This window comes from Alligator mississippiensis, chromosome 5 (assembly GCF_030867095.1).
Source record: "Alligator mississippiensis isolate rAllMis1 chromosome 5, rAllMis1, whole genome shotgun sequence".
NCBI classification, from domain to species: domain Eukaryota; kingdom Metazoa; phylum Chordata; order Crocodylia; family Alligatoridae; genus Alligator; species Alligator mississippiensis.
This window is the reverse complement of record NC_081828.1, coordinates 28,873,939-28,897,901: the sequence shown is the minus strand read 5'-3', so window position 1 is coordinate 28,897,901 and position 23,963 is coordinate 28,873,939. Positions and strand designations below refer to the sequence as shown.

General features: G+C 43.0%; 1 protein-coding gene across 7 annotated transcripts in view; it reads left to right on the top strand.

The window, feature by feature from the left end:
* COL24A1 (collagen type XXIV alpha 1 chain) overlaps positions 1-23,963 on the top strand; it is a 286,537-nt gene that overhangs the window by 237,435 nt on the left and 25,139 nt on the right. For all 7 annotated transcript variants that reach the window (XM_059728018.1, XM_059728017.1, XM_059728015.1 and 4 more), the window contains 12 exons: positions 597-650; positions 1,236-1,292; positions 3,597-3,650; positions 4,834-4,887; positions 5,355-5,408; positions 10,412-10,465; positions 14,933-15,040; positions 16,985-17,092; positions 18,564-18,671; positions 18,763-18,816; positions 19,192-19,254; positions 21,600-21,653. In XM_059728018.1, the coding sequence (XP_059584001.1) occupies positions 597-650; positions 1,236-1,292; positions 3,597-3,650; positions 4,834-4,887; positions 5,355-5,408; positions 10,412-10,465; positions 14,933-15,040; positions 16,985-17,092; positions 18,564-18,671; positions 18,763-18,816; positions 19,192-19,254; positions 21,600-21,653 (822 nt within the window). The remainder of the gene's footprint in view (positions 1-596; positions 651-1,235; positions 1,293-3,596; positions 3,651-4,833; positions 4,888-5,354; positions 5,409-10,411; positions 10,466-14,932; positions 15,041-16,984; positions 17,093-18,563; positions 18,672-18,762; positions 18,817-19,191; positions 19,255-21,599; positions 21,654-23,963) is intronic.

The window sequence follows — 23,963 nt, the reverse complement described above, 5'->3', positions numbered from 1 at the left end:
CTCTGCTCACTGGCTGCTGCTCCAGCACAGACTGCAGGCTGCTCCCTCTCACCATTCCCTGTTAAACAGGAATTTCACCCTCCTCTCTGCCTTGCTGAGGAGGTGTCTGTGTATTAGCTAGCAGACCACATGCTGGCTATGGTCCCCACTGAATCAACAGGCAGAACCAACAGACAGAATCAATAGGTAGCTGGTAACATCCCTCAATTGTTTTCTTAATGGGGTGAGTTAGGGGGTGATAAACACTGTTATCAATTCCCTGCTGGGCTAATTAGAGCATCCTGCAGGGGTCTGGCCATGCCGCCCACCCCCTCAGCTCAGTGCTGTGGAAGGGATGGGAGGGCTGCTCCAGCACCCCCCAGCTTCTAGCTTGAGCCACTTCAGGCATGTGCCTGCATGTCTGGGATGTCCGTGCAGTTACAAACCAGTTCAGCCTAGTCAAGTTAGACTAACCTGCAAAGATTGAATTAATTTAGGTTCAGGCTTCTTGAATGTCTGTCCCTAATCTATATGTCAAAGTAGTGGCTATGGAGCAAAAAATAATACATAGGCAATATATGAAATCCTATAATTAGTTGTTTCTTTTTATTTTTTAGGGTCACAAGGGTCTACCAGGACCACCTGGCCCTCCAGGCCCCAAAGGAGAAAAGGTATGATCCTTACAATCCTAATGACTGTAAATTCTGGGAGTGTTACTGCCCATTCACTTATTATCAGTGCCTTTTTTCAAAGCACTCTTTCACAGCCTTTCTATTTCCATCACCATCAAAAGGTGTTGTGTTGAAATGTGACACCCTTTGTTGAAATATGAGAACAAGTATAAACCTGGGAGAACAAATCACTGGAAGATGAAGCTATGAATTATTCTAATGAAATGCTTCAGGTTTTAAATCAGTAGTTCTCCATTCTGCAAACACCTTTTGTAGTACCAAGCAGCACTATTGACTTTAATGCCTTTAGGAAGCATGTAATTTTTCAGCCCAAATGTGAATGTTTTCGAAAGTGTGGTATGAGTAAAAGTAGTAGGTTGTCATAAAAACTCCAGTCTTGATCTTAGCAATTATTGCCACCAATTGCAGTCAATTGCTGTATTGTCCATACATGCATATATATGTGCAATGTATAAAATATTTATTTTCCTTCATATTCAAGATAAAATCAGACTGTATTAAAAATATTTATACTTAATGAAGAAAAAATCATTATTAAAGTTTTAACAATTATTTCCCTTCTAGGGTTACCCAGGTGAAGACAACACGGTACTGGGACTACCTGGGCCCATAGGTGAACCAGTAGGTCTTTCTTTTTCAAGAAAATTATATTAGTGTTTCAAGACAAGAGAAATAGACCAAATAAATGGTCTAAAATTGTCTCAGCAGCCTGGGGTCAGTTCCTTGCAGAAAAATGTAGAACCTAGCATCATTAAAAATAATCCTGAATGTAAAATCTGCTCTTAAAAGCTTCACTCAGCAGCTCTGCACACGGTGTTAAATTAAGCTAAACTCGGTGTTTAGACTAGAACATCATTTGACCTCCTTTGTTTATTCCAAACTGTATCTGCTTGCTTTACTACCCCCAAACTGATTTTGACTAACAGCTGTGAAAGGGTGTGTTCTGTAACTGTTGAATTATTAAAATAGTGTGTGCACTATCAGCAACCGTTTACAACAATTAGGAACATATCCAAATAATTAAAATACTTTCAAATCCTTGTTAAGTGAGGCCCTGGAAGACATTACACTCAAGACATGATTAACCAGTTAATCACATCTTAAGTAGTAACCCATACACACATTCTTGTAATTAATGATGTGATAAAACAGGGAATAAGCCACAAAGTCATTACACAAAATATGTGCAGTAACTTTGGCTGGTTATCATCACACTTAAGAACCTGTTGCTGCTCCTAGCCTTGGGAGTGCACCAGAGCCTCAAGTCTTAAGTGTGCTCCCAAGGCTGGGAGTGCCAGTCAGCTGATCAGTGTTCCCAACCACAGAAACACGCAGGAGCCAAAGGCTCCAATGCTGTCCTGTTGGTCCCCTTATGCTGGTAATAGGGCATGATTGGGATCTGATCTGCATGGCAGGAGACATGATTGTTGGGATCATGGATCAGATAGATCCCAGCATGCCTTTAACTGAACGTCTGCCAGGGGTGTGTTTCACGTTCAGGGGCTGATTCCACCATCAGTTACACAACTTTATGCAAACTAATTGTGCTTGTCCTCTGTTATTATTTACACCTTTGACAAGCGAAAGAGCAGAACTTGAAGGCAGCAATCTTTCGAGATGTAAAAGAGACCAAAGCATGGATCTTCAGATGGAACTTAGTTAACAATTCTTATGATGATGCATAAGCCAGGAAATAACCCAACCCTTGGCTGTGCTGGCTCTGTAATACTAATAAACTAAAAACTCTGTAAGCAGAGGCACCCCATTCCATTTGGAATTCCAGTTAGAAGCCGGGTTCTTCATAAGGTTCAAAATTAAGTGGAAATGCAAGGAAAAGGGAGACTCAGCTGAAGGGAAAGTCATAGCCCCCTGTATGCCTTACAAGTGAGCTCCCCAGAATCTGTTTCTGCAGAAAGATCATATACCAGGAAGCATTTAGGGTATGGCCTCAGGTAACAGTGATGGGCATGGAATAGGGGTGGTTTGTATAAGCCAACATGGAATAGGGGCGGTTCATGAACTAATGATCCCCTAATGAATTTTTGAGGAAAGCTATCTTTGCTTTCTTTATGTGCTAGTATTTCAGCTTCACGGAAAATACTTTCTTTTTAAGGCTGGGTGCCTTCTGGGAGGCACTGAACATCCTTGCCTCCAGTGGGTATGATTTTCCACCCGTTGATTTAATGGAAGCAAGATTTAGTCCACTGGCTGCAATGAAAGTTAAGGGCACTTAACCCTACAGAGGAAGAACCCAGTTCCTGGGAGTTTAGACTTTCCCCTGAAGTGGAATCAGCAGGTGATGATGAGGGTGATGCAGCTACTGTGACTGGCTTAGGTAGAGGCTCTCCGGTTGCCTCCCCTCCATTGAGGTCTCATACACAAGGCTTTGCTCTAAACTTAAGGATTTCCTCTCCTAGGCAATATATCCAAACATTCTGTTTAGATCCAGTTCCAAACGTACTTAGATACCCCTTGTCATTTCAGAAGAGAACCTCATTTTTTTTTTTTATCCTTTCCACATTAATGAGGAGAACTGTACCTTTCTCTAATCTTCTGCATTTTAAATAAAATAAATGGCATTGCAGATTTCGTTCTGATCTCACTTAGATGGGCATGAATCTGGATTAATTCAATAGAATTAATTGACTTCAGTGGAATTATTTCAGATTTAAATGCACATGAGCTTTGCCGGTCATCTTCAGCAACCTTTTTTGTCCTACTGTAATACAATTTTAATTTGAAAAAGTCCATTGTTAGTCTATGGATTTAAAATAGCTGTCTAATTTGACACTGCATATTTGGAATCCTCACTTTTGTATGGTTGGTCTGTTTGTTTTGAAGGAAAGCCCCAAATGTTATTTGTCACACCACTGCAGCAGTATTTCAAGTCAGTTGTTATACCACATTCTTTGGTTGTGTCTCTAGGGTCCTAGTGGTGAACGTGGAGATAGAGGAGAACCTGGTGATGAGGGCTACAAGGTAAGGATCTCTTGCTTTGATTTTATTTGAATGTGACTTTTTATACATCTGGTTAGTATAACGCACCAAAAGAAAGCTGCCATTCTCACTAGTGCATACACAAACCAAAGGCACCATATTTAAGTGGCTGATGCCTCATTTTTATCATTAGTTCTTATTAGAGATTCATATTGTTTGAACTAGTAATTTGTCATCATTAGCAAGCACCAGCAGTTTGTAAATCTCATCCTAACACTTATGTTTGCTGTATGCAATCTTCCAAATACACAAATAAACTATAATCTCCCAGTGATGAATCTTCCTTCTAATTACTAATGTTATTGTCTCATTAAGCAGCAGCAGTTCAAAAAGATACAGACCCTGACCCCTGCCTAAATTACACAGATAGTACAGATCACCCACAATAATACATAAATTAGTGAACTAGAGATGATACACTCTCCAAAATAGTGCATAAAGGCTTAACAATATGTAACTCCCTCTTGTGGTGAGCTTTCAGTAGGAATTCTAGTGAAGAAAAGCCCACTAAATGTGTGATTCAATAAGGTAAGTCAGTGAGACCATGTGGCACATCCCAGGAATGATCTTTAGAAGGAAGCATTTCACTCACCAGAGCTTGATGCTGTTAGCCCCCCTGTACATGTTACAGATTTCATTTAATTTAGACAGGCTACAAATGCAAATTAACTATTGCACCATAAAAAAGTCCAATCAGCTAGTAAATCATTGCTGGAAAATGTGTAATAACTTTATAGCTGGTTGCTATGCAGCTTTAATTTGCATGTATAGCAGGATCTGCCCCTGTGGCTGGGGCCTTGTCAGCTGACCAGGCTCCCAGCTGCAGGGGGGCACTATGCATAGCTAAGGCTAGGAGTCCTGAGGGGACTCTCAACCTCAGCAGCACCTGGCAGGTGTGGACTCTGGGTCCCAGTAGCTGTGATGTGCTGCTATAGTCTCCCAGCCCCAGGTGTGCATGGAGCTAGAAATGGCTCCCCCTGCACCAGCAATAAGGCACGATGAGATCTAATGCTTGATCCCACAATCTCGCCTCCTGCCATGCACATGTGATGTGGTAGGAGGTGCGATTGTGTGGATTGCGCATTGGATTCCATCTTCTTTTACCTGCATGTGTAGAGGGGCCCATAGTCACCTCTTAGTAACATGTTATTTTCTCTATACATAGGGTCATGTGGGTCTTCCTGGACTAAGAGGAGCTATTGGACAACAAGGGCCTCCAGTAAGTGTCTTGAACAGTGAGATGCATTTATTTTATTTATCTGTTTGCTACTGAAAAATAATTTGTCTGTATCCTGAATTAATTCATAGATTCATAGATGTTAGGGTTGGAAGGGACCTCAATAGATCATCGAGTCTGACCCCCTGCATAAGCAGGAAAGAGTGCTGGGTCTAGATGACCCCAGCTAGATGCTCATCTAACTTCCTCTTGAAGACCCCCAGGGTAGGGGAGAGCACCACCTCCCTTGGGAGCCCGTTCCAGACCCTGGCCACTCTAACTGTGAAGAAGTTCCTCCTAATGTCCAATCTAAATCTGCTCTCTGCTAGCTTCTGGCCATTATTTCTCGTAACCCCCAGGGGCACCTTGGTGAATAAATACTCACCAATTCCCTTCTGTGCCCCCGCGATGAACTTATAGGCAGCCACATTGATATCTTTCTGAAAATTGATATCTTTCTTTTTTCAAAGGGTGAACCAGGTGAACTGGGAGAACAAGGACCGAAAGGAGAGAGAGGTTCCGAAGTAGGTAGATAGGAGTTTATTGAAATCCTTTTGTGCTTGCAGCTGTAACATAACCGTGGCTAATCTTAAAAAGCAAGAAAGTGAAGAATCGTAAGGCATTCTTTAAAAACAAAGCAGGATTCCTAATTTACTGCGCTGAAAGATAACTGTGCTATTTGTCTTTTGTCTTTAGTTCTATTCTAATGTGAAATCTGAAACTCCCAGCCATTTACTGGCATTCTCTAGGTCTTGCTAAAGTCTTTATGACCAAAATCATAGTGGACCTAAATCTATACAGAGTTAGATATGACAGGACTTCCATGATTTTGGCATGGTCCTAGTCAAATTTGGTACAGTTTATCTCTTTATATCTCTTTTGAGAAGGCCCTTTTTTGCTGGACTCTTTTCTGAAAGATATTTTAAATTTCAAAATAAGCCAAGTTCAAGCTGCCACATGTTTTGGAGGTTGGTTGCATTTGGCCCAATTACTTGTTGCAAGTCTCCTTTGGCCATATTTTATTATACGAATATTTCCAAATATACTGGAAATTGTTAATAGCTATTCACCAAAGACACTGGAGTGCCTTTGAGGCACTAGTTTAAAATAGCAGCTATGCAGAGGTGCAATGTCCTTGTGAACAAAGCATTCTGAAGCTGCTTGACTGTTATTGCTGTCAGGGAAGCCAGAAGAGTACTTTGTGCCAGCTGCTTGCACACATTTCCTCTCTCTTTCAGCTCACAAGGTTCAACTACAATCTGGCTCCTACATGACATACATGTATGGAATTAGCACTGATATAAGTGTCTAATAATGTCATATTGTATTTTCCCTGTAAAAGAAATATGATTTTCTAATATTGGCACTGTTTTTCCACCTAGTAGATTAATAGGGGAAAGATGTGATAAATTGTTTGCACATGGTTCAAAGGACAGCACAAATTGTTAAGGGTTTATACCGTTAAATGAGTATTGAGGCTAAAGATATTGGTTTCCTTTCATACATGAAGAAAAAAATATCATGAAATGGAAAATGTCCAGTATTTTGAAATGATCTAAGATAGCAAACGTGTGCTTTTGACTGAGAAGTGGTTTTTTGCCATGAAATGGTATAAAACTTTTAAGAATCTCCTCCTCTTTTTGGTAATATTTGAATAATGCTTGTTTAGATTCTTTAATGGAAATCCACTTGACAAACTAGCCCTGGACAAACACCCAGGTTTATACAGCACCGATCTCTAAATAATCACATTACATGCATTCAAAATTAGGTGCACTGGGCTGAGGCCTGGAAATACGGAATTTGGTACAAAATAATCACGATAGAAAAGATCTTTCAAGGATCAGATATAAATCTTTTCCTTCATAAATAATCCTTTGTTCTGATTCTATGTTGAAAGTTGCCAAAGGTATTTCATGTTCTGACATAACCTGACTTTTTATTGGCTTTTAAAATGTAAGAATAATAACAACAGTGATGATTGGTAAGACCTATTCTTGTTGCAACTTAAATAGGATATAAGGGTCGAACATGCTTTAGTTCAAGTGCCCCTACCAACATTTGTAAGTGTGGGGATGCTGATACACAAGACACAGCAGTTCTTTAATTAGAGTGGCTTTAAATTAAAGCACCACCCCCTCACCCCAGAACACATGTAAAAATGCCATTAGTGTTTTGTCCCACTAATCAGTGGGACAGTCAACATAACAGTGAAAGTAGCCAGTGTGAACAGTGAACGCATTGTTTAAAATCATTACACCAGTGCCAATGTGAAATCTTTTCTATGAGCTCAGGCATATTGATTTTGACAACACTATAGGACAAAAGTAGTTATACCATGGCCCACTCTCTGAAGGAGATTTCCATTATGCGAGTCAAAAATCATCCTGGATTAAAATCTCTGTATGCCAAAATGGAACTAATACCAGTCTGAAACAAAATTTTAGGGCCTAAAGTTTTATGCAAGAGCAAAACTACTGACACAATCTCAGCTTCATTGGTGTGAATTGTTGCTGCTATAATAAACTTTACTGGGCAGTCGCAATTTTAAATTTAGCTATTTTAATTTTATAACCTGGTACTTTTATACTTGAATTTTAAAACTCTGAACTGTATAATGAAAGCAATATAAGGTATTCAGCGTACAGATTTCACTTTTAATTGGTGGAAGTGTTGTACTATAGCTTTAGTTTAAAAAAAAAGTTATTAAAGAATGGAACAGTATATTGCTATTTTTATGGTGCTTGCATTAATTGAATAGTGTATTTTTTTATTTACTTTTGTCTTCAGTTTACATAAATTTTATTAGGCTAAATCTACTACAGTATGGTAATTCACTAGCATTTGCTTCCAGGAAGTGTGTTAAAAAAAATTTAAACCAGAAAACTTCAAAAGGTCTTTTCTACTCAATCTACCCTATAATGCTGTGCACTGTTACTTTATATGCAGAGATGGTTGTATTTTTGGATGTTTGAAGTGATCCTTGGATATACCACGATCTATAATTGCTTTTAAAGTTCATTATATACTATGGGAACTTTTCCTTTGGATGAAAAGAACTATAGGCACAGTTTTCAAAATTGCATCATGCCTTTTCAAACTTAGTGGCATTAAGTCTTCTGTGTCACTTAGGCATTTTTGAAAATGTTATTCCTAACATTAACACTCAAATAGCTAAATCAGTGTCTTTATATCCATTGAGTAATACATACATACATACATACATATCAATATACATATATATCGATATATATAGATTCATAGATGTTAGGGCTGGAAGGGACCTCGATAGATCATTGAGTCCGACCCCCTGCATAGGCAGGAAAGAGTGCTGGGTTCAGATGACCCCAGCCAGATGCCCATCTAACTTCCTCTTGAAGACCCCCAGGGTAGGGGAGAGCACTACCTCCCTTGGGAGCCCATTCCAGTTTTTGGCCACTCTAACTGTGAAGAAGTTCCTCCTAATGTCCAGTCTAAATCTGCTCTCTGCTAGCTTGTGGCCATTATTTCTTGTAACCCCCAAGAGTGCCTTTGTGAGTAGAGCCTCACCAATGCCCTTCTGCGCCGCCATGATGAATTTTATAGGCAGCCACAAGGTCACCTCTCAACCTTCTCTTGCAGAGGCTGAAGAGGTCCAGGTGCCCTAGTCTGTCCTTGTAGGGCTTGGCCTGCAAGCCCTTAACCATATGAGTGGCCCTTCTCTGGACCCTCTCCAGGTTATCCACATCTCTCTTGAAGTGTGGTGCCCAAAACTGCATGCAGTACTCCAACTGCAGTCTGACCAGCGCCCGATAGAGGGGAAGTATCACCTCCTTGGACCTATTCGTCATGCATCTGCTGATGCATGATAAAGTGCAGTTAGCTTTGCTGATGACGTCGTCACACTGATGACTCATGTTTATCTTGGAGTCCACTAGGACTCTGAAATCCTTTCCACTTCCGTGCTACCAAGCAGGTCATTTCCTAGGCAGTAGGTGTGCTGGACATTTTTTCTCCCTAGGTGCAGCACTTTGCATTTATCCTTGTTGCATTGCATTCTGTTGTTTTCTGCCCATTTGTCCAGCCTGTCCAGGTCTTCTTGTAGTTGTTCCCTGCCCTCCAGTGTGTCCACTTCTCCCCACAGTTTTGTATCATCCACAAACTTGGACAGAGTACACTTCATTCCCTGGTCCAAGTCACTGATGAAGACATTGAAAAGTATTGGTCCAAGGACCGAGCCCTGCAGCACCCCACTGCCGACACCCTTCCAGGTCGATACCAACCCATCCACCACCACTCTCTGGGTACAACTTTCTAGCCATTTTGCCACCCACCAGACTGTCTAGTCATCCAAGTCACAGCCTCTAAATTTGTTCATCAGTATGGGGTGGGATACCCTAACTAAGGCCTTCCTGAAGTCTATGTAAACGATGTCTACCCCTACTCCTACATCCAGATGTTTTGTAACCTGGTCATAAAAAGAGACTAGATTAGTCAGTCATGTTCTACCTGCTACAAACCCATGCTGGTTTCCCCTCAGTATAATTTTTCCTGCTGGGTTCTCACATATATGAGCCTTAATAATCTTTTCAAAGATTTTGCCAAGGATGGAGGTGAGACTGACTGGCCTATAGTTGCCTGGATCCTCCTTCCTCCCCTTCTTGAAAATAGGGACCACATTGACCCTTTTCTAGTCCTCTGGGACCTGGCCCGTGCTCCACGAGTGCTCAAATATTCTTGCCAGTGGCTGTGCAATGACATCAGCCAGTACCTTCAGTACCCTCAGATGAAGCTCATCCGGGCCTGCTGACTTAAACACATCCAGTCCTTTCAAGTGACTCTGCAACATCTCAGGGTCAATGCTTGGTAGTCTGGCACCCTGCTGTTTCCTCTCTACAATCCCCAATCCCATTGTGAGACTTGTCTTGCCCCTTGTGTAGGAACACTGAGGCAAAGAACTCATATCTATATATATATATATATGTGTGTGTGTATGTATGTACATATTACTAAATGGATATATACTGTATTAGATTTAACTTAATAAAATGTATGTAAGCTGAAGAACAGTTCATTTCACTGTCTGTATTGTGTTTGTAGCTCAGATAAAAGGAATATTCCCCAAAGCAACAACCTTGTTTTATAACATGTATCTTTATAATATAGATGTTTCAGCATATATGTAGCATGATCACATTTCTTATCCATTCATTTTAATTTTTAAATGATAAAGAAGGTGCTACAGAAAAAAGTATTTCATTATGGTGATATTAGGTAAAGTGGGAAAATTAGCCAGAGTTACTCTGAATATTCTGCTGGGCCCTTGCTTTGCTGAAATGATCTGAAATCTTACACAACATTTAAGAAAAATACATAGTAGTATACAGTTATATCATGCAATTCTTATGTGGGTCCCTGAAAATGGAAGTGATTAATATGCTTTTAGGGCGTGGTTCAGATTTGGGCTGAAAACTCTCCCTAAAGAAAAACAAATTGAAGTTTCTTTTATGCAGCCACATTTGTCATTCATAATTGTTGAAATCTCCAGGGTCCTACTGGAAAAAAAGGAATGTCTGGTCAAGCTGGGAAAACTGGAATTCCAGTTAAGTATCAATATTTCACCTTCTGCCTTCTGTTTGTAAACTGGAGAAATGTATTTGATGTTGTAAACAAAAATCAAAACTGTTCAATGTCTGTGGTAGCACAGGACTGTCTCTTACATACACCAGTGCTACTTTTCCTTGCTCTGGCAGTATAAAGGGCACTCAAAGCCAACATATAAGTAATTTATGCCCCCTTTAAGTTCCCCTACACTGACCAAGAAGTGTAATGAGGCTTTTATGTAAGTGATAATCAGTTTAATAATCTGTGATAAAATAAAAAGGGATGTTAAATGATACCTAACGGCATTATCTCAACATAGTGGAATGAAGTACAATTACTAACTCTATAGCCTGAAGGTTCCTTCCATTTATAAAGTTATAATTATATTAGTTATCTGTGAAGTTTACATATCCCACCCAGTTATTACCAAGTTAAATTGCACTGTGCATTCCCACTAGCCACTCTTACTAGCTCCTATATGTTCTTGTTTGAATGGCTACTACCTTCAGAAGTCTCCATAGCTGTCATGGACAGATACAGCTGCCCGTGCTCCTGAACTGCATCCCACTGTGTCACATACCTGACCTGAGATATTAAACATTCTTTTAAAAATGTATTATTCATTTTAGGGAAACGAATTCATCCCCTTTCCTCAAAGGACAAGCAACAGAGAGAAGCAGGAGATGTTCTGTAAACATAACTTAGGATTTACTGGGTGCATCTACACACACATTTGATTCGAGATCAGTTTACTTGTGAGTAAATTACTCGCAAGTAAATGCTCCCAGGCAGGTGTCTACACAGGCAGGGACATGGGAGCAGATTTGCTGCTCCTAGCAGCAAACTGCTTCCATTTCCTGCGGCCCCGCAATGAGCCCTTACCCCCACCAGGGGGAGCTCAAGACTTCAGCTGCAGCTGCCAGCAGCAGCAGCCATCTTGAAAAGCCAGCCCCACACTCTGCTTCCTGGCCAGCCACTTCCCCGGCCAGGAGCAGCACGTACAGTGCAGGGGCAGCACACGGCAGCTCTCTCATTGCCACCTCTGCACCCCTGTGCCACGGCTGCTCCAGCCCTGCCCCAGCAGTGATGCCCAGTGCCCTGGGCTCCTGATGGCCACCTCGCCGGCCCTGCTGGCCAGCCACGCCAACTTCTGGCTGGCCCGTGGCCATCTGGGCCCTACTGGCTCCCCCACATGCAGTGACCACCTGCCCATCTAATCCAGATGCCCTGGATCGGACCCACATCCCCATCACCTGCCCACCCCATGGTGATTGCCCCTACTACAGCTGGAGGGGCTTTCACACTGTCGTGCTCCAGGCCATCATTGACCACTGCGGCACCTTCACAAACATGAGTTCCAGCTGGGCAGGAAATGCCCACGACACCCACATGTTTTGCAACTCCGCCCTGCCAGGCCTGGTGCAGAGCAGGCACTTTGCACCGGGGATGACAGACCAGCAGCTGGGTGCCACGGTGGTCCTGCCCTTCCTCACCGGAGACCCCACCTACCCGCTCCTGCCCTGCTCATGTGGCCCTACATCAGCCACCTGGACTCCCACAAGGCCCATTTTAACTGGTGCCTGGGCCAGACCCGTGCCCTGGTGGAGTGCACCTTTAGCCACTCAAGGGATGCTGGCACACCCTCACCGCCCATATCAAGTTTGCTGAGGACAACAACGCCCAGGTCATTGTCATAGTCTGTGGGCTGCATAACATCTGTGAGGCCCGGGGGAAGCTGATTCATGAGGCCTGGGAGAGGAGGCATGGTGGGCGAAGGACACCTGGCAGTGGGAGCACCAGCTGCAGTAGCAGCGACAGTGGCACCACACCCCCTACTGAGGCGCTGGGAGAGCTGCACACCCACCAGCAGGGGCCAGAGCATAAAGTGCAAGAGGCAGTGGCCAACCACCTCCGCCTGCACTCTCTCATAGCACGCTGTAGTGCACCTGGACAGCCACCCACAGACCCCTGCCCCACCGCCTTCCCCCAGCACCACACTCGCTGCAGACACATCTCAGAAGAACAGGTTTTATTCCCCTCACATCCAACAGACCCCTTCTCCCCTTTTCCTCGCCAGCACCAGAGCCCCTCCACCACCCACTCCACCCACCAACAATAAAATACCCTCTTCCCCGTGCAAACTATTTACAAGTGAAGTTCTGTGATTGTGTGTGTGCCCTCCCAGAGTGGATGGCCATCGGGTGGGGGCATCTAGGAGCAGAGCCCGAGGACAGGTGGCCAGCACTCCAGCCCCTGGCCATTCCTCCATGGGTACACACACCACAGTGAGCCCAGCAAGTGGAGGGGCAACAGTGGAGCAAAAGTGGAATAGGGGCAAAAGTGGAGGGGCCTCCTCCAGCGACATGTCACCACAGGTGCCAGGCTGGGGCAGGGGCTCAGGTAGACCGCCCGTGCTGCTGTACACATCATGGCTGCATCCCGAAGTGCAAGAATCTTTATCAACTGCCTCATAAAGGGCATGGTCTTGTGGGCACTCCCCAACTGACAATTGTGGTTGGAGATGGAAACCCACTGTGCTCGGCTTGACCTTTATTCAGCACTGCTGCGCCGACCAGTTTTGCCTATGCTCCCACATCTGGCCTGACAGCCCCTCATAGACGTGGGCATTGGAGCCCCCACCCTGCACGAACTGCTGCTGCACCTCCACCTTGCTCCATAGTGCCACGAGGTCACCAGTCTCCTATGACCAGTTGGGGCCTCGGGTGGCAGGGTGTGGCGTCCGTGATGATGAGGCCATTGGGGCTCCCGCACCAGCTCTCTGGGCCTCCACATGGCTGTCCCTGTGCTGCCAGGCCTGGGCAGCTGCCTGCAGCACCCAATGCAGGGGTATGGTGATGGACTGGCACCTGCACAGCGAAGCAATGCCCCATAGCACCTGTAGGCTCCAGACAGGATGCTAGGGGTGGGCTGCAGGCAGATGGAGCTGGACAGTGGCCAGGAGCTGCCTACAGCTGGGCCTGGATGCTGACGGGCCTGACAGCACCGTGCAGGCCTGGATGGTGTAGGCCCAGAAGCTGTGCGGCACTGCGTCCTGCCTAGGGGCACACAGGGGCCTGGTGTGGCCTTGGGCTGCCTTCTTGTGCCCCAGGACTCTGAGTGCCTGCATGCTTTTAAGAGCCTGAGGGTGGGGCAGGCATAGAGCTGACCCAGCCCTGGGGCAGGAGAGTGCCCCAGCCCTGGACCTAGCCTCAGGCTGGCTGCTATGTGGTGGGGCTGACTGGGAGCAAATTTGCTCACAGTTGGTGCCTACATGTGTATTACTGCACAGTAGCTACTTGCAAGTAAATATGCTACTTGCATTCATGAGTAGCAAATTTACTTGCAAGTAACATCATTTACTGTGCGGTAAACGTGCACGTGGAGGCACGTACGCTTACTGCACAATAAACTACACAACTGCTCAGTAAAGCATCTTGTGTAGATGCGCCCACAACGTATAAATTATTTCTGGGTCCATTAATACATAAAAACACACTAATACATGCTCTAAATAACTTTTACTAGCTCCACATTTCTCATTACCACAGAAGTTTGCCTTCCTTGTAGAATCAGGCAACAACTGGTGCACTCTAGGCAGGGTGGAGGACATACCCTTCAAAGGACACACAACGTTCTGTGCCAGTCATAAGAGTTCAGTTATATCCTCTGGAAGACTGAACAGATATATATTGCAGACTGGAGAGAATATGAGGAAAGACAGGCAGAAGGAAGGAAAAGCAAAGAAGACAGGATGGTGGGAGCACTTCAAAGAACATTTGGGTTCACTTAAAGTGACAAGTTTCTTCTATAACTAAATATGATAAAAACATTACATGGAAGATAGTTTATATTTTTATAGGATAATTGCTGAATACGTATTTTTAGATGAAGCAGAGGGATTGTAGTTGGAAAGAATATTTTGTATTTCTGGTGTATGCATTCACTTGGAAAGTGAATATGAATATATGAATTCTATATGAATATAGAACTATATGAATTCTAAGCATCATTACCCAACCTCTTACAGTTTAAAAGTAGGTCATCTTGTAAACATCAAGTCAAGATGCTTGGGTAGCTTTCCGGGAAAGCTTAGCCTCAGATTAGCTAGAAAAGTGCATTCTTACAAGAAGGTCTCAAGTGGTTTTGATCATATTCCTGCTTGAATTAAATAATTTCCCAATTGTACAGTAGCTCCAGAACTTTTTAAGACATGGCCTCTGACTTGTGGATCCTTGATGTTTGAGACATTTTGAGCCCAATGTTCTGTAAAGCCACAATTCCAGTTGAAATCAGTGGAAGCTGAGAGTGCTCCATATCTCAGTGCAGGCATCCAACTTGAGAACCCATTTTTTAAAAGGTTGGTTGAGGTGGTATATTAGGGCATACTGTTATTGAAGTCTTGTTTCTAGGACAACGGATATGAATAGGTTCTTTAGTTTCATATTGTATTTGAATTTGTTTCAAGGGAAAACCAGGCTCACCTGGGCAGAAAGGTGCAACTGGATACCCTGGAATAGAGGGCATTCCTGGAAATCCTGGGAAGCCTGGCCTACAGGGGAAACCTGGCCTTCAAGTGAGTGCTATATACGACATCTTGCTTTGTGTCTTTACAGCAGGAACAGTGTGGAGTTTCAAGATTTCTTTCAAGTAGTTGTTACTGTAGTTCTTTGGAGTTGAACATAGAGAGTGTACCATCTTAGAAAGCTTTCCTTTTTTGGTTTAGCCTTTTCAGTCAAAATTCAACATTCATCCAGTATTTATAAATGCTACATATGAACAATAATAAAACTGACATCAGTCATACACACTTAAGAAATAATCTTAAGAAGAGCTAGCTGCATCACATAGAGAGACCAGCACTTTTACTACATAAGCATATCAGTGCAGCAGGCTGCAAACCAGAAGGACATATGTAAAAGCTATGGAACCATCTTTAATATGAAAGGTCACTGGGACACCTTCTTTGTTAATATAAACAATGAATGGAGCTACCTAAGAGATGAGCTACGTATTATGCATTTGGTACTAATGGCATGGACAAACTTTTACTGGGGGTGAAGGAAGGGGGAACTGCTGCTCCTGAGCAGCAGCTGTTATGCTGTAACGCTTACGTGGTCATGAACCTGTAGGCGTACAAACATAGTGAAACCGCTTCATCTTTACCTCTGCTTCATCCAGGGTTACAGCGAGAGGGGATTAATTCACTTGAGAGGCTCATGCACACATACCAATTAGAGTGCAACAGCTGCTGCACACTCCCAAGCAGAAGCTCCACTTTCAAAGCCATGTGTGTCCATATCCCCTGTGATATCACAGTATATGCTAGCCGTGGATGAGGACGTATTTCCATTCACATTTATGTACATGTTCTTTTGGCTTAGCTCCATATACACAGGGACTTGTTTTTTATATTTAAAATGGTTCCCCTTGTTTCCAGTCTGAGGTAATGAGATATTTTTGTAACAAAGGTCCCAGTCTTCCTTCATGTGGTAAACTTATTCTTTATACATCCCTTGAGAACATACACAATAATGCTATTACTGTGAGCATGTCTGGTATTTATAAATAGGCATGTTGAATTTTGAATGTTTCTGAAAGACACCATGAAAAAAGTACTGTCATGTTGTTTTATTTTGTGGCGCTCTTTCTCCTTGACAAATGAGTCTTCCAGGGTTCAACAGTCCTTTCAGCACAGCTGCAAGGAGTGAAGCTGACATCTTGTTTTCATCAAGATGAACTCATTATAAACTTATGTTCTTCTGAGTTCTTAGACCTAATTAAAAAGAAAACAACATTATCTTTGCAAAGATTGTACATTTGTCATCCCCAAGTAAGCCCAAGTAGTCATTCACTATGTTTAGCACTGATTAGGCCCCTTATCCTGCATATTTTAGACTGTAGTCAGAAAAAAAATAAGTTTTGATCAGACTCCCCTAAGTCTGGGATGTGGGAATATTTTCAGATAGATGGGTCAAAATATTAAGTAAACTATTGTGTTTGAGCCCTATCATCCTTGGAGAGTAAAAGCAGCCACTGATATGTTGGTAAAACAGTTTCCAAATACATTTATATAAACAACGATATGGATAATGATTCTTTACTTAATTTATACTACACCAACATCCAAACTGAGGTCCCCATCCTGCTGCTGACCTCACACATGGATTCCTTCTACTATTAGGAAGTGCCATTGACTTCCTTGTGTTTCATGTTGAGCCTTACTGGGGCTTTGGTAGGTGATTCTCAGAGTAACTATCAGGAGATTCAATCTTATCACAAAATACTTTAGTTGCAAGAACAAATTTATTTCTAAAATTATCTCAGTCTGTTATAAATCTAGATATTGTTTAGCTGAGCATTTGCAAATTCACTGATACAAATTTACACACAGTTGTAAGTAGCAGTGGCTGTACCCATTAAAAATATTGCATATGTTTTAATAAAGCAAAAATTGCATACAACAAGAACGGTGCCATTAGCTTATCTGATTGTACTTGCTTATTGTTTACTTACAAAGGGTAACGCTGGAAGCCCAGGAGTTCCAGGACTGGCTGGGTACCCTGGAACCCGGGGACCAAAGGGATTTCCAGGCTTGCCAGGTGCTACTGGAGCACCAGGACTGAAGGTACCATGAATGGTAGCTTAATATGCTTGTCAAATACAATATTATCGATGTTTCTTAATCTTCAGGCCACACAGGCATAGGACACCAATGTGCATTCTAATAAGGCCGGTATTACAAAATGTAAGATGTTGCTTGTTCTGAGACTCTCCTTATTGCTTACATTTTACAAAAACAGTGAAAATTGGTTTGGAGGCACTGGTTCCCATGCACAGGCATGCTGCTTCCCAATCCAAAATGCATCTACTTTAAGCTATTATTAATACAAGTTTTAGGGCCACATCCTTCAGATTGATCTCTGACTACAGAGATCTACAGGTAGATCTACAGAGATCTACAGGTCTGCCTGCTAAGGTTATCTAAGATAACCTTAGATAACCTAAGATAACCTGCTAAGGTAGCAGGCGGACTACACATAACAGACTTGTGGGTTATACTCAAGTACAGTCTTGATGATTTAGACCTTTAAGCTATCCATTAATGTCTCATGGCAATACTTTCAAACACAGCGTCCAGTCTTGAAAGGTAGCATGCATCTCTAGATTATTCAGTGGGCAACTGGGTACCAACTTTGAGGGGGCACAAAAATAGTGGCCACCAGCACTGCTGCTGCCCAAGGTACAAAAAGCTGCTTGTTAACACCTCTATCCAGATCCCTTAGTAAAACTTAGGTCTTTTTTATCTAAGCACTGAACATATATATGGGATTAAATAGACCCTACCCAGAAAGTCTGCACTCTAAAAAGACAAGAAAAAGACAAAGAAGGGAGGGGAAGGGTGTACAACATATTCTCAAAGGTGTGCTTTTGCCATCATATAAGATTTGCATTTAAGTCAAAAGGAGTGCATCTACACATGAAATTAACTGCACAGTAAACTAACCTGCTGTGATATAAAGCATCATAGTTTACATGTGCAATGCTATTAGATAACAGCAAATTAGTTTTTGCCACAGTAAGGTAGTGCCTAAGCACACATGTAAATGCTGACCTGGGTGTGCATTGCACCTGGTCAACCCAGGCACAGGGCTCCACACACTGGGGCACTCTCATGCCCTAGCCAACCCCTCCAGTACCCAACGCTGCCGCTAGGAGCCCGGGCTTACCCCCTGAGCCTGCTGCCAGCCCAGGGCTGCTCCACCCCAGCTCAAACTGCGGTGGTCCCAGGCACAGCATCTGCATGTGCAGCCTGAACTGCAGCAGTTTGAGCATCTACACGTGCCATTAAGATGCTATGATAAACTCTGGAGTTTATCATGGCATATGTAGATGCACCCAGGAATAATTACCTGGAAATATTCCTAAAGAAAATGCAGTGGTGAAATACAGTGTTTGTTTGAAAGAAGTAATGAAAAGTGTATTGCAGCTGTTGCTGTTGATATATAAATATTTATGTACTTTCAATAGGGAAACTATTGAAAATACTATATTCTACTGCAGTGATAATAAAAGGTGTGTTATCTCCCTTTCTACAGGGTGAGAAAGGGCTCCAAGGTCATCCAGGGAAACAAGGTAAAAGAGGCCTTCCAGGGGTGCCAGGTGACCAAGGCCCACCTGGAGATTCTGGGCTGAAAGGACAGGCTGTAAGTATCTACTCTACATGGTGCAAAGGAAGTTTTCTAATAGTTTGGTTGGCAACATGGAATAATAACCAGCATGTCTTCTAATTTACAGGGGGAACATGGAGAACAAGGTTTGATGGGGCTTCAAGGATTCCCAGGTCCAAAAGTATGTATTCAACTTTTCTTTTTGATTTTAAGGAATATGCAAAACAAGATCACTAAGCCAAGGACAGCTGTAGCAATAATTTGTTTAAAAATGTCCCGAGACCAACTGGAATGTTGAAAGCTTGAATTCGAATGTTGTGTGGCAGTTCCAAGAGAGTTCAAAGTAGAATTCTGAACCAGCTTGTTTAATATTTTCACTTTGATTACTCTCTGCAAATGTCTGGCTTCCCCTTTCCAGACTGTTCTTTCAAAAAATAATTACTTACAGTAGATTTGGTTGAGATAGATTAAAAGGTAGCAACCTATCACATATTCATACTTAATTTCATCATTTTTAATAACATTTTATTTTTATAACATTTCATTTTATTTTTAGGGTCCTTCAGGAGACGTTGGTTTAATTGGGATTCTGGGTCCTAAAGGTCCTATTGGCCAAATTGTAAGTGTTGTATTTCAGTCCATGAAATAGTTTTCCACAATGTCTCGCCCTCAGTCAGTAGTCTCTTCATTGAGAGGTCTTTCATCTGATTGAATGAGACAGATAAATCCCTTTTTAATCCTAAACAAACTGGAAATGTAGTTTAATAACCCACGCTGAGCGTGAGTCTTCACTAAGAGCACTTCACCTGAATAGGAATACTGATAATATATACCAGGTAGAAGTATAGCTATACCAGCAAAACTGTGCTCTTGATCAGCAGAGTAAAATCACCCTCAAAGAGCAAAGCTATAATAAAGAAAACATAGTTCTAATGGATTAACTGCACTCAGTCAATTGGGCTTCTTCTGGTAGTCTTTGAGTGCTTTTTGTAGCCATGATGGTCCCAGAAATATGTGAAAGGCAAGGATTTCTACAGGTGATATCTTTTATTGGGTCAACTGCATGGTTGGAATACATTAGAGGCCTTGGCATAAATGCCTCTGTCTCATATACATCTTCCATTATATAATGATTGGAGCAAACTCTGGGTAACCTTGCATAGAGACAGGCTTGCAAGGCCAGATTCCATGTTTTTGCTGATTTAAACAGGGAAGTACTTAATCAAATGTTTGACTATAGAAAGACAAAGTAACTGAAACTGTTACCATAAGGAATAGTACTCATTGTCGAGAGCCAAAACCTAACTGAAAACCTCTGAAAGGCCCTCCTACTTAGAGTTGTTAAATGTTCATCATAAATTCTTCACGTAGCTGTCGGAGGTGGTCTTCATGATATACCCCTTTCATTAACATATACCAAGTCAAGGTGTAGATAAAAGCATTTCATTAATGATTGTATAGCTATGATTATAAACCTTGGGATGATGACAGAGGGAAATAGTGGACCTGAATTGTTGGGGGAACTGAGCAACTAACTGAGCTCAGTTCCTGGGGTTCAGCCTACACCCATCCTCCCCAACATGAGTATGTTTTTGCATTTCCATTGCCTGATCTAAATGCTAATTAAACTTGTGCTTAGGTTTCCAATAAAGTGATTCTCTTGAGTAGACACAGATATGCTCTCTTCTCTGTTCTGGGGCCCCATCTAACAAAGTAAGCTCCCTTTTGTCCCAGTTAAGATAGCTTCCCTTCAGGATAGACTTTGACCAGGTCTCAAATGTAGTTTGTTCTTCTTTCTGAAGGAGAATGCACTGTATTTGAAAGCTAAACTAAATGAGCTAAACTAAATTAGCTAATTTTATATGACCTGTGAAAACTTTTCATATGTTTTTCATGCTCCTCTGCCATGTTAAAGGGAGGTGCTGTTAGGATTTACCAAAAGCTGCATTCTGGGGAGAGAGCTCACACTGTAGGAACTGAAAGATGGCCAGTTCACAAATCTACAAATCTCACTGTAAAAAGCTATACTCTTCCCTGCCAATAGTGTTGTCATACATATGGTCATATGCATGAAGACTTCTAGCAGTCTGGCTGGCTGGCTGGCTGGCTTTAGAGAGAATCAGCCCAAGCAATTATTTTTTATAGCTTTCTCTTTCTGGCTGTCTCTGTACAGGACAACAATGGTTCTGAGCTGTTTGCACAAAAAGAGACATAAATAGCAGAGTAAAATATTTCTCTGAGCAGCATTTATTGGTGATCTGGAATGACTACTTGTGGGTAATAATGTAGCTGGTGGTAGTTCAAAACAAAGAATATGTGGTGGTTGGGTAAACAAGAGTCTTCAAAACCCATTGCTTTTAGTACTCCAGATTTCCCAAACAGAGCTCTCTAGGTTCTCCAGATGCAAATAAGTACTAATTATTGAAATATTTATCTTATTAATTACCTAATAGCCAGAAAACCAACACTGGCAGACATGCATGCTATCCAGGGTATGTCTATACTACATCCGCAGTGCTCCAAGTAAGCCTTGTTTTCCACTGTGCCCTGGCCATTCACATACCAAACCCAGAAGTGATGCATTTGCCATCCTGAGGATCCAGTCCACTGCTGCTCTTCAGCTCTCTGGTGTGTTTGAAATCAATTGAGGGGGCATAGTGGTCTCATGGTCTCATGTCCATGGTTAGCACATGAAAGTGGAAGCAGCAAAGAAAGGTATGCTTGAGAACAGAGCTCTTCATTAATAGGATGTGATGTAGATATACTTTTTGTTACTGCTGTGTATGTTGTTGAGAAGCTAAAACCCTATAATTAGTCACCATGACATAGTGTGACATTGAAACTGATATAATTCATTTAAAGACTGAACAATCTTACCTTACCCTATCAAGACACCATGTTTCATGGCCATGTCTTCATTTTGAAATATGATAAGGTGGTAAATGTCTGTTTGTTTGCTTACAGGGATCCATGGGGCCCACTGGTCAAGAAGGTATAATTGGCCCAGCAGGCAGGCCGGTATGTTTAAGTCCTAAGGTTCCCTTTTCTTTTCCATTATTTGTTATGTTTCTTTGTTTGATCCATGTATTTAAATATGGCTTACGACATTTTTTTCAATGTAAACAGAAACTAGCATGACCTTTTTCATACTGCACCATATCTGCAAACTATCTTATGTGATCCAAACGTAAGCAGAACAAACTAAGAGACAGAGCAGAGTCACTTGAATGAATGGCCTCTCTTTTTGTTCATAGAATACACACAGAAATATACTCAGCAAGTTAAGGTGTAAAGATGAGATACATACTTTAAAGTGTATTAAACCCTTGGCAAAGTCTTTGATCCTTGGCAAAGTCTTTGAAAAAATTATCAAGGCTCGCATATGCAAGAGCCCAGCAGGACAAATTATGCTGAGGGGAAACCAGCATGGCTTCGTGGCAGGCAGATTGTGCCTGACCAATCTAGTCTCTTTTTATGACCAGGTTACGAAATGCCTGGACACAGGAGGAGGGGTGGATGTCGTATACTTAGACTTCAGGAAGGCCTTCGATATGGTATCCCACCCCATACTGGTGAACAAGTTAAGAGGCTGTGACTTGGATGACTACACAGTCCGGTGGGTGGCAAATTGGCTGGAGGGTCGCACCTAGAGAGTCGTGGTGGCTGGGTCGGCTTCGACCTGGAAGGGAGTGGGCAGTGGGGTCCCGCAGGGCTCGGTCCTTGGACCGATACTCTTTAATGTCTTCATCAGCGACTTGGACGAGGGAGTGAAATGTACTCTGTCCAAGTTTGCAGATGACACAAAGCTATGGGGAGAAGTGGACACGCCGGAGGGCAGGGAACAGCTGCAAGCAGACCTGGACAGGTTAGACAAGTGGGCAGAAAACAACAGAATGCAGTTCAACAAGGAGAAATGCAAAGTGCTGCACCTAGGGAGGAAAAATGTCCAGCACACCTACAGCCTAGGGAATGACCTGCTTGGTGGCACAGAAGTGGAAAGGGATCTTGGAGTCCTAGTGGACTCTAAGATGAACATGAGTCAGCAGTGTGACGAAGCCATCAGAAAAGCCAATGGCACTTTATCGTGCATCAACAGATGCATGACGAATAGGTCCAAGGAGGTGATACTTCCCCTCTATCGGGCACTGGTCAGACCGCAGTTGGAGTACTGCGTGCAATTCTGGGCCCCGCAATTCAAGGGGGATGCGGATAACCTGGAGAGGGTCCAGAGAAGGGCCACTCGTATGGTTAAGGGCCTGCAGACCAAGCCCTATGAGGAGAGACTAGAGAAACTGGACCTTTTCAGCCTCCGCAAGAGAAGGTTGAGAGGCGACCTTGTGGCTGCCTATAAGTTCATCACGGGGGCACAAAAGGGAATTGGTGAGTATTTATTCACCAAGGTGCCCCCCGGGGGTTACAAGAAACAATGGCCACAAGCTAGCAGAGAGCAGATTTAGATTGGACATTAGGAAGAACTTCTTCACAGTTCGAGTGGCCAAGGTCTGGAACGGGCTCCCAAGGGAGGTGGTGCTCTCCCCTACCCTGGGGGTCTTCAAGAGGAGGTTAGATGGGCATCTGGCTGGGGTCATTTAGACCCAGCACTCTTTCCTGCCTATGCAGGGGGTCAGACTCGATGATCTATTGAGGTCCCTTCTGACCCTAACATCTATGAATCTATGAATCGATCTATGAACCCCTGTGGGGATTCTTTTGTTCAGGAGTGAACTGGCTTTACTTTGGTGCAGTGAAGATTAACGTATAGCAGTTGAAGGCTGTTTTGCTGCTAAATAAGAGAATCCATGTGTGGATGTTTTTTAAGTTATGCACACTGACTTCACACCTTTGGTTTGCGTCACCTCTCCTGAGTGCATCCTTGCAGACAAACCTAGAGGGTGAAATTCTGGGCAGCTGCTCTAAGGATAGAAACAGACATCACCAAACAAAGCAGATCAGCTGTGGCAGGATACATCCTACCACAGTTAAAATCTGCTTTATTGGGCGAAACACACATTGCCTGTTGTCTCACCTTAGGCCCTTGTTCCAGTGAGACAGAGACTACATATTCCCGTTACCCAGGGATTCCCCACACCAGGAATTCCCTGGGTGCTGCACCATAGCGCACCTCCTGCTGGAACCTGCGTAGACCCATGCCTCTGCATGAAGCATGGGTCAGTGTAAGAACATGCATGGGTCCTGGCACAGGGCACCAGGAAGGGCTTCTGTAAGGAGGGAACCCTGACTTACTCCACTTAAAGAGAGATGCTCTAAAATTCCCAGGATTCATCTCTCTAGCAAAAAAAGCCAGACACATGCTCTTGGGGCTGGAGG